The sequence below is a fragment of the Mesoplodon bidens genome (assembly GCF_964165515.1).
Source record: "Mesoplodon bidens genome assembly, chromosome: 14".
NCBI classification, from domain to species: Eukaryota; Metazoa; Chordata; class Mammalia; order Artiodactyla; family Ziphiidae; genus Mesoplodon; species Mesoplodon bidens.
In genome coordinates this window covers 66,282,673-66,293,681 of record NC_138170.1, presented here as the reverse complement: position 1 = coordinate 66,293,681, position 11,009 = coordinate 66,282,673, and the positions used below count along the sequence as shown (strand labels likewise).

The 11,009-nt window shown below is 53.2% G+C and overlaps 1 protein-coding gene across 1 annotated transcript; it reads right to left on the bottom strand.

The window, feature by feature from the left end:
- Positions 1-2,471: 2,471 nt before the first annotated feature.
- Positions 2,472-10,776, bottom strand: PCARE (photoreceptor cilium actin regulator; the record flags this gene model as incomplete). The annotated part of the gene is made up of 2 exons (XM_081254437.1): positions 2,472-2,649; positions 7,031-10,776. 2 exons carry the CDS (start codon positions 10,774-10,776, stop codon positions 2,472-2,474), a joined length of 3,924 nt encoding a protein of 1,307 aa, XP_081110563.1.
- Between the last annotated feature and the right edge of the window lie 233 nt (positions 10,777-11,009).

The window sequence follows — 11,009 nt, the reverse complement described above, 5'->3', positions numbered from 1 at the left end:
GAGTATGAACGGCTCCATGGCTGATGGCAGGAATCCTGTGCACCCTGGATCCCTCTGCTGCTGCCTGCAGGACAGGAGGGGTGGGTGTTGGCTGCTGTTTACCAGCCTAGCTTGGGGTGGTGGTCGGGGGAGCCTCTCCTCTCAGAGAACCTCCTGCCAGGCACCCTCATGAAGGCAGCAGTGGTTCATTCCAGACCATTCCAGGGCATTTGCTCTGATGCTGACCCCCTCCGTGACATAATATGCTGCCTGGCTCCCAGCTGCCCACTTCTACCTCATGTCACTGCAGCTGGGTACCCTCAGCCACACCCACACACTCAAAGCAGCTGCAAACCTCTAAGACCCTGTAAGGGGAGACCCAGAACTTCCCGTTCTTGTGGATCTGGCCCCCACTTCTTATCCAGTCACTTAGACTTTTTATCATCCCTGGGGTTACATCCCCACGTTGCATCCCAGTTTCATCACCTGGGTCCCTGTCCAGTCTCCCGGCAGCTGGGGTTCTGCTTTGTTTCTTCAGACCTCCAGGAAGCCGGCCTCAAAACCCTAGCACGGGGCAGGTCCCCTTTCTGACTAATTCTCTTACCTCTAAGCTGGATTGCTCCACACTGCTTGCTTCCTGAAAGCCAGCCTACGGGGCCCAGCCCTCGTTACCCACGCTTCCGGCCTAACCATGCAGGGAGACAGTCTGCTCTCTCTCAAGCAAGTTACCTGAAGCTGGCTGTTCTCACACACTTACCTGGGCCTGGGTGGCTGAATTTCCTCCTGTGTCCTGCAGCCCAGGCAGTTCCCAGGGCCCAGCCTCCAGCCCCTGGGTGTGGCTCTGCCCTGCTGTGGCCTGAGCTCCGCTCTGAGGATTAGTGTAGCTACACAGCAAACGTGAGCACCCAACTAGGTGTGTACAGACATTTCCCAATAGAGGGGTGGGTTGTGGTCCCTCTTGGTAGTTTAATCAACTGTTCCTTGAGTGCCTTGGAAGAGATTGTTCCTGTCACCCCTGTCTGAATAACTGGACAAGTCAAGGTGGGGATCATTTACTTGAAGCCACAGCCTATCCCTGGGGGGAGGGAGCTTAGTCCTCAGGACCCAGTTTAACATGTTCTTGAGTCATGATCTACTTCAACAAGAAAGGACTTGAAGTCTATAATTTTTCCAAACTTAAAAAATCAGCTTTGAAGCAGATGTGGAGGATTGGCCCTTAGCTGTACTCTGTGGGTGAGAATTCTTGTCTTTTGACAACCCACTGAGCTGGCATTGAATCACCCAATTACTGCAAATTCTTTCCTAAATAGAAAGCACTCCACAGCCTCCAGTGGAAAAATTCCAAATTCTGCAGCAAATATCTAGCTCATTGGCAGAAGCAGGTTTGGGGCGTGAACAATGGTTCTTCACTTCAGTTTCAATCCAGCAGAAGTTCTGCAGATGACCTGGGAATAAAGTTGGCAGAGAAGCCCCTGGGGGAGACTGGTGTGTGTGTGTGTGTGTGTGTGTGTGTGCCTGCCTTACCCACACGTCCTTCTGAGCTTCAGCCCCCATGGGGTGCAGAGAATAGGCTGCTTTGTTTGGGAGGCTTGGTTGTACCCACGCAGTCTGAGAGGCATGTGGGTGCACGGGGTAGAGCATCTGAGATATGCCTCTGAGACAGGCTTAGCCGGAGAGCCAGCAGGGCTGCGCTGATGGGCTGGAAGCTTTGCTTTTAGGGCTTTGGAGCTGAGCTTGAGAAGGAGGGTGGGTGGAGCTGTGTGTCTTAATGCCACCTCAGGCCTCTTATCTCTGGAGCAGTCAGCTTCTAAACAGAGCTCACAATGGGCACATAAAAGCTGTGCCACTATTTAACCTTAAAAAAAAAGAAGAAGCTTTCCACATGTACAAGTACATATGTATGCTTGCAGATGGAGTGATGGAACAGTCAAGGGCAATGAAAGGTTCAAAAAAATAAAAAGGAAGGAAAGACAATAGATTCTAGTGCCAGGCACACCTGTTCACGGTTTACTCTGTTCTCTTCCTAGCTGTGTAACCTCAGGCAAGGCACTGGGTGGGGGGGTGGTGGTGAATGGATGAGAGGTGCTTTGGTTTTCTCATCTGCAAAAACCAGGAGAATGCTATGTGTGTCATTCATTGTTGAAAGAATTAAATGGTTTCACAGAGCTAACCCAAGTAAAACACCTGGCTCATCAAGCACGTGGTAAACATCATTTCCTTCTGAATTAAGACCAGCACCTGAAGGATAAAAGAGTGTCATTGTGGGGCCCAAAGTTATAGTTACTCGTTGAACCCAAGGCAAACCAGGATCTAGGACTGCAAACAGTGATTGTTTAGAATTTAGGAGAGCCTCTGGGCAGTGCCTCTCCAGGCCTTTCCTACCACTCAGGAGGAGTTTGGTTGGCCCACCCTCTCTGGGATTGTCTGATGCTTGGCTGTCACCCTTGCCTTGTGGGGTGACTGGCATCAGTGTGACTCAGTCGGCCAGCCCGTCAGGCCACTTCCTTCTGCTGGCGCTTGTCCTGGGCATGGCTGGCACTGGCCTCCCGCTGCAGCCCGTGGCCCAGCACGTAGAGCTCTGGAGGCGGTGCGCCCCTGCTGCCGCCCTTTGGTTCTGGGGCACAGGGACTGTTCCATGGCTCCGTGTCCTTGGGGCTCTCCTCGCTGCTGCTGCAGAGAGAAAGCACAGGTGCTGATCGAACCCTCCTTGTTCCTTCTGGGCCCGCCCCATCTCCATTCTGTCTCTCTCAAGCCCTCCTGTCTGTGTCACCCACAGACCTGGTGGACTCTTGGTGCCAGGCCTCTGCCTTTCCATATCAGCTTTGCCTGCTGGTGCTGTCCTTGTGGGTGTCCGCTGTGTCTGGGCACCGTGAGAGCCAAGCTCCTGGCATTTCAGAGGACAGGCTGAGTCCTATTCTCTCTTGGGATGCCCAGATCCTGCTGCTGTGAACAAAGCATCTCCCTCAGGAGCTCGGGAGCCAGGCCTTTATTTTGTTTTTGTTTTAAAAGCACTTCTTATTTAATAAAGAGCTAGGCTTAGCTAGTTGAATCAAAAATAACACCAACAATAACAGCAAAAAAAACCCTGCTTTGCTCAGCCGCCACCCTTTTCCTGAATGGAATAAAATGAAAACTGCTTGGCTCAGACCTGGCATTTGGCTAGAATAGAGCTTCCCAGCTGCTGAGTGCCACAGTGAGAGGGGCTCTGAACAGAGAGGGACACCCAGTGTGCTCTGGGAGCACAGAATGGAGGGTGCTCACAAGCACGGATCAAGCCTAGGCCAGATGGGGGACCAGCTCGGAAAGCCACACTGGCTACGGGCAGCCAGGCTAGCCTCACAAAGACCGTGTGGAGGGTGGAGTCGGCTGTCTGGGTTCGAGTCCTGGCCCTTCCACTTACTAGCTGTGTGACCTATAGCATGTTGATTGATCTCTCTGATTCTCAGTTTCCTGCTTTATGAAAGGGAGATAGTAATAATACCCATCTCATAGGACACTCAAAGTTATCAATATTGGATGACACATGGAAAACTCTCCACACACTAACCAGCATATGATAGGTGCTCACTAAATTGTCGGCTGTCACTGGGGCTGTTTTGTAGTAGGACTAGGAAGTCGCACCTGCTAGGGACCTGAGGGACCACCCTGTCATATGACAGGTGGGCACCTGAGGCTCGGAGCCTCTCCATCAGTCACCTGAGGACCAGGACTGGCCCCAGCTCCCCACACGCACAGACCAGAAGCCCTTCTCTCTGCCCGTGATGGCACCTTCTTGACTGTATTACGAGTGTGCTCGGTTCTGCGTGCTTAGGCTTACGTGGGACGTCCAACCAGTGGAGGACAAGTTTGAGTTTGGATCCTAACAAGATCAGGGTGGCAGGAATGGTGGGGTGGGCACTGACACTGGCCGTCATACGCGATTTTCAGGCAGTGAGGAACCCACCCTGTTCCTTAGAGCCGGTCTCATCTATGTCAGCCTCTGGCCCCATCATAAGTCCCTGTAGGACCCAGTGGTTTGTGGGCCACGGCTCCCACCTTATTTTTTCTTCTCCTGTGCCCCTTTTGAACAGGGTGGGGCATGACCCTTTGCTGCTCCCAGACTGGAGCAGGGGACAGGCTGTGGCATGCAGTGTCAGTGGAGGCTGATGCCGAGGTGTGACGCAGGATTTGGTTCTTGAACTGTGTCTTCCCCACCCTCAACCAGTTCCCACATATGCGTGAGGCTCAGGCCAGGAGGTCGACTGTTTTGGTTGCCATATGGCCATGGTTCCACCTGTTCCCAGACCTGCTGGGGAGCCAGGCGGCCCAGGTCTCCAGGAAACGGGGTCAGGGGGCTGCAGAGAGACCCTGACTGGCTGGTCCAGTCCTGGCAGAGATTAAAAGCACCGCATTTAGCAGAGCAAGTCTGGGCACACTGAGACCTGGATAGAGACAGGTGCCTTCACTTGGGGATTCAACACATAAATAACAGTTGAAGCTCAGTAACAGAGCTTCCTGGGGAAGCCTGCAAGGACTGCGCCCAATCCCCGGGCCCCAAGGTGGGGAAGATATCAACACCATCATTTTTTCTAAAACAGGGGCACGGGATGACCTGCAGGGGATCAACACCAGACACAGGCCAGTGCATCCTGCAAGCCTGCCTTGGCTGTGAGATACAATGGGTGGGGCTATCCCTGCAAGTCCCTGCTTGGGTAAACAGCCTGTAGGAGTTTCTGGCTCTCGGGCACTGGCTTGTTGTCTTGTTGCATGATCTTGGGGGAATCATGCTCAGTTCCCTGGCATTGTTTCCCATACGCAGGAGGGCAGAAAAAAATGCTTGTCATCTCCAGAGCCTCAAAAGCCCTCCTCTTACAGCAGGTGCACTTCTGCTCCCAGACGCCAATTTACAGGGCTGAGTGGGGAGTGGGGTGTGTTTCTGGGGAATAAGCATTTTCCCATCACATTCATCACGTGCTCACAGTTTCACAGTCTAGAACAGCTTAGACCTGTGGTCTGACCAGGAGATAGGGGAATGGCTGTGAGTCATTCTATGACCTTCCACGTGACCTTGGGAAGGCTCCTCTTTATGAATCCTCCTCCCTCTTTCAAGCTACAATTACTCCCCACCCCACCTCATCTCTCTGAATATTAAGATTCAGGACATAAAACAACCCTTAAGGCCGCCCTATTCGGAGGAGAAACCTGAAAGAATGGCAATATTTTCTCCTTGAGCAATTTTATGTTGCTTTATTATTGCTCCTGCTGTTTTAAAATGTTAGTGTTTTTAATTAATGCCATTTTATTGTCCTTGTTCTCTCAGGCTCTTCTCCTGAAGGGTACAGTTTTAGAAATCTAATAACTGAATAAGTGGCTAGTGTGAGGAATAATGCAATAACATTTATAGAGGTTCTCAGATGAAAGGCACCGTGCTGTGGGAAGCTCATTTTAGATTTAAGAAAAGAGCAATGTTACATTAAGATTCTTGCAAAAATAATCATTATTTCATTTCTTTCAAGTGGCTGGGGAAGTTTCTATAACTATAATCATGCACAACTTTCCCGAGATAATATCTTGATTTAAAATTGACTGCCTAGTACTTTGTGAAAAGCTACCATTTATGCCAGGACAGACTGTGATGTCTGTAACACATATCGCTCTGGCAGAAATTAACTTCTGATTTACACAACTGTGGGCAATGCAAAGATAGCAAGGACTGCTGTGGGTTGAGCTTTGTCTGATATGATATCAAGACACATTGATAAGAGTTCCTCTTTAACCGACCTCAGATTTACATTTTTCTCCCCGTGCCACAATCTGGGAAAAGACGCGTGTCCCCGTAAACTCTGTAAAATAATCACACCACCATTCGAGTCCTTTCAACTCCCAGGCAATGGCTATACTTTGAGTCATGCCCCCTTGTAGCTGCATGCCCAGACCTGTCTGCAGGGCTGGGCCAAGGACATGCAAGTCAGCTGCCCCACATGAGAAAGGCACACCTAGAACTCAGCCGGCCCAGGGCAGGCATGGCAGCCCTTCCACCTGGGTTCTGGTGCTCAGTGCTCATGGAAATTCTTGTTCTTGCTCTACACTCCTCTGAAAGGGGAGATGGAGATGAGGCTGGATTGGAGGAGAAGTGGGGGCAGGTCCTCAGGAGTATGGGGAAGCCAGACTTTTATATTCAATACCTCCAGGCCCTGCTGTTTGTTAAGGTGTGTCCCCTGGGTACCTCCCAGATCCTTTCAGGGGCGGGGGGCGGGGGGGTTGTGTCCACGTGGTCAAAACTATTTTCATAATAATACTGAGATGTTATGTGCCTTTTTCACTTATTTCTTCAGGAATGTAGAGTGGAGTTTTCCAGACTACATGATGTGTGATATCACAACAGATTGACTGTGGACAAAGGTCTGAGAATCCAACTGTCTGTCTGTGAAGCCCACACCCTAAAGAGGCGTAAAACTATAAGACAGTGCCACTCCTTCCGCTCAATTTTTTTGTTCTTGTGGAAAATATAGTTACTTTTCATTAGGATATAGTTTATGTTAACATAGAATGGGGTCGTTTTTGTTTTTTCAATTAATAAATATTTTAAACCTCTCTCAAAGAAGTCCTGGGACCAAAAACTTTGAGCACCTCCCACTAAGATGCTGGTCTATTGCCGTAAACCAGGAAAGACAGAGATCAGGCTGCTGTCTCCAGACAGGGGACAATGACTCAACTTTGGGGGACAAGTCACTTCACCTCAGTTTCCCCAAGTGTAAAATAAGGGGCACATGTGGTTGCACCAACCTGATTGTTTTAAACTTTTTTTTTTAATTTTTAATTTTTTTTTAAACTTTATCTTTAGTACAGCAGAGCTCCTTGCAATTAAATCTTTCTCAGGAACCTGAAGTGGGTAACAGATGAAAGACAGTTGCTTAAGCATGGGGGACTGGGAGACAGGACATTCCTAGACCCCTCTCCCAGCTGCTCTTCTCTGGGAACTCCGTCTGAAAACTACTGACCCAGATGAGCCTAAGGGCACATCAGCTCTATCCCAATAACTGCAGGGCTGTGGCCCAAGGACCCTCCTTACCTGCTCTGGCCAAGCTGGGATTCACAAGCGTCGCTGGTGGTGCCCGGGACAGGCAGGTGAAGGCGGATGCCCGGCCGGCAGTCAGAAGCTGTCCTTCTGATGAAAGGCTGAGGGTTGAGGGCACACAGAGCTGTCCCTCGCTGTGAGTCCGCCCTCAGTCGTGGCCCTGAGCTGCTCCTCCAGCATCCTGTCGGCGTCCCACAAGGACCCCCAGCTTCAGGTGGCAGCGATGGTGGGGTGAGTTGGGGTACTGTTGAGAATGGTGACTTAGCTTCAAACAGAGAGGAGGTGGCTGGACAGAAAATGGAACATGTGTTCCCAGATGCTTTGGCCGTGGCTGCCCGACTGTCTTCAGAATCTCTTGTTTCCTTGGGCCCCTGACTGGGAGACGCTGGGGGAGATGGGGAGGGGCCAGAGGCAGGGGAACTGGCTTCTGTGCACTGGGCAGGGGGGCTGGAGACCTTGTGCTGAGCGGGTGGGCTTGCCGAGGGAGGAGTGGACAGTTTGTGCTGGGGGGGAGGGGAAGCTCGTTTCTTCACTGTTGGGGGGCTTAGCACCCTGGGGCTCGCTGGAGGGCTGAGCGGTGGGCTGGGGGATCTGTGCACACAGGGCACACTTGGCTGGGCAGGTCTGTGAGTGGAGGGCAGGCTTGAGTGCCTCTTGTCCACTCTGGGCGTCCAGTGTGCCCTTGTGGGAGAGGCCTTCCTGACCAGTGCAGGGCTTCTATCTTGGTTCTGCCTTGGGGCCTCGGGAGAATGTGGCCCTCGCATTGGCCTGGCCAGGCTGGGTTCCGAGGTCCTGTTCTGCCCGGACGTGTGGCTGGAGTGGTTCCAGCGGATGACCTTCGGGGGATGCTTGGAGAGGCCTGTGGCCCTGTCCGCTCGTGCCTGACTCTGAGCCCTGCTGCCCTGCACCTCTGGCTTTCCGCTGGCTGCTGGCGGGTGGCTGAGGTCCAAGGCGAGCTTTCCGGGATTGCAGCCGCTCTTGCTGCTCCCTGGTTCTGCGCTGCGGGCCCTGGCGAGGGTGGCCGTGGTCTTGCTGGGCAGCAGGTCAGAGGGGCTCATGGCGGCTCTTAGCTTTGGGGAAGCCCACGTTCTCCGGGCGGGGCCAGCCCCTCCCAGCCCTGGCACGTGGGTCCCTTCAAGGGAGCTCTCTGCTAGATTGCTGCTTTCTGTGGGCTCCAGGGAAGTGAATGATTTGTCCATCAGGATTTCCAGAGGCGGTGGAGGGAGATGCTCTGGGTTCTCCTCTGTTTCACAGTTGAGGTCCTCACTCTTGGATGCTTCTGCTGTGAGCAGAGGGGGAAAGGTGGGAGCAAAGGGCCTCCAGCCTGGGCCCATCCTGAGAGATTCTCCACCTGCTGCTGGAGAAATTCGAGGCTTTGGATACAAAGGGGCAAGTCCCCTGTAAATGGGGAATCTGGGAGGCATGGTGGGGACCCCCCACTTCCTGGGGCAGGGGCTCGGCCCAGAGTCCTTGGAATCCCCCAATGTCCTTAGACCCTCGGTGGGACTGAAAGTTTCAATGAGTTTCTTGACCGATGTTCTGGTAGGACAGCTCTTGATGTTCCAGTCCTGGGCCCTGGGAGCCTCACTGGCCCTCTCACCTGATGGCATGACATTTGGAAGCCCCTCAGCTTTTCCCTGCCAGGGCTGTTCTCCCTCAGGGCGGGGACAGCATTTCTGCAAGGTGCTCTGACTTGGCAAAATGCTGAAGTTCTTGGTGAGGGATGCTTTCAGCTTGCTGATGGTGCTGCTTGGGGTGACGTTGCAGCAGTGGTCGGGCCTCAGCGCTGTTGCCCTGGGTTGCAGAACCTGCTTCTGGCTGTGCCCCTGCTGTTGGGTGTCCCGGGTGCAAAGTACCTCCAGCCTCTGGCTGAGGTCTCTCTGGACCCTCTGCAGCTCCTGGAGGGTGGGGTCCTCCACGTGGCTCTTCAGACACCCCTCAGATTGGGACCTCCTCTGCCTTGAGGGGGCCTTCCTGCTGTCACGGGCTGTGTTCGGTCTTGGGGGCACCATGGTTCTCTCCTCTTCCTCGACCCATTCCTGGTGCTCAGAGGGCACGGGGACAAACTTGATCCTTTCACTGATTGCTTCCTTCATCTTCAGAATCATTTCCTGGTCCTGGGGGCTCCTAAGCCTCCGGGAGTGTAGCTGAAATGGGCTTTCGGCACCGGCAGGTGAAGACCGAGGCCTTGCATGGGAAGCGTTTCCCTGCCACACACGTGGACTCAGGCAACTCTCTTGGTCTTCCTCCTCCTCTGGGCTGCTGTCCTCACCTTCACTGAGGGGCGGAGTGTCCATCAACCTGGAGCCTTTAGGAAAGTGTGCTTCCCTGGAGATCCTGATCCCAGGGGAATCACCCGGGGCACTTTGGCCCAGCCCCCAAGGCCTTGAGGCAGTATTTTCTGGGCCTGTGCTGGAGGGCTGGGGGCTCCCTGATCCACCCCGCACTGCTGGCTGAACCTTTGCTGTAAGAGGCCTTGAGAGCGGGCAGTCCTGGGGTCTGGCTGAACCCATCCAGAATGGACTTTGTTGCCAGGTATGTCTTGACAGCTTGGCCTCCACTGTGGGTGAAATCGTTGGCCTCCACTCTGCAGGCTCCAGCACAAAGTCCCAGCTGGCTTGCTTGCCCAGCTTGTCTGCCAGCTGCACAGACTCATTGTCAGCACCAATGCCACTGTCCTCAGAGCACAAGGGTAGGCCCTGCACTTCAGGGTCACTGTGGCCACTCGCTAAGCTCTCCAGGTGCCCCAGAACCCTTAGGAGGCTTTCATCTGCACCCCTCTTCTTGCTCAGCTTGTTTCCCAGGTGGCCCGTGGCGCCGTGGAAGTAGCGGCCGGAGCCCTCCAGGAGGCTGTCAGAGAGCGAGACCACCGTGCCGCTGAGCACCTGCAGCTTGCTAACTGTGTACTGCAGAAGCTGCTGCAAGAGATCTGGCTGCTTCTGGGGCTCTCTTTTCTTCAAAGGCCAAGCCAGATCCTCCTTAACTTCCTGAAGGAGCTCTTCTCCATCCTTGGAGATTTCCCCGAAGAGCTGGTTGACCTCATCAAAACACAGCAACAGGAAGCTGACCATGGGCTGCAGCAGCTCCTGGGTCTGTGTGGCGCAATGGGTGATGCTCAGAACTGCTTCGTATTTGGAGAGGCAGGTGTGCAGATAGGTGTAAGCACGCTGGTGGGCCTTCACCAGGGGCTCAGGGAAGTCTACTTTGTCTTCAGACTCGTGGGCAGGAAGGATGCTTTGGCAGTAATGGCCCTGTTTGCTCGACCCGTGACATTTTGGCCTCTTTCCCCATTTGGAAGTCTCCTGGGTATTACTTTCTTCACTCTCTTCCCCAGAAAAGGCCGCCCCTTGTGATCCATGGGAACTCTGCCTCTTGAACGGAATGTGTGTAGCCACGTAGCTTTGTGATTTGTTCAGCTGGGATGGGGAGGTTTTGGTTTCTGGGATCAGTCCTTCCATGTCTTTCCTTTTGCCTGATGTGGGATCTCTGGTGAGCTGACAAAGACTTTCTGCCACGGATTGGATCCACCTGGGACTTTGCTGCTCTTCTGCTGGCCTCTGTGCCTGGGACAAGCCCCCTCCAGAGTCATGGCAGGTGGAGTTTTGAACCAGCAAAGGGATGGAGCATCTTTCACTGGGCCCCTGACATCCTGGCGGAATTGCTTTGGGCTTTTTAAACAACTGGATGCCACCCTTAGCAATGCTGTTAACAATATCACTGTGGGAAGGTGTACATCCCATGATGTCAGCTTGCAGTCATCTCCCATCTGCAACCCTCACAATTTTCAGACAATTGTATTCAAAACAGGAACAAAAGGCAGTCTTACTAGTCCATCCAGGCAATTTCCAAGCCAGAATCCTTTGAAGTCCAAGGTGCCATGTCCTAAACTTGGAACTGGCTTTCTTTCCTTCCTTGGCCCCGTTGTGTGGAGGTAGTGATGCTACCGCCGGCCTGGTGTTGTTCTAAGTTTTGA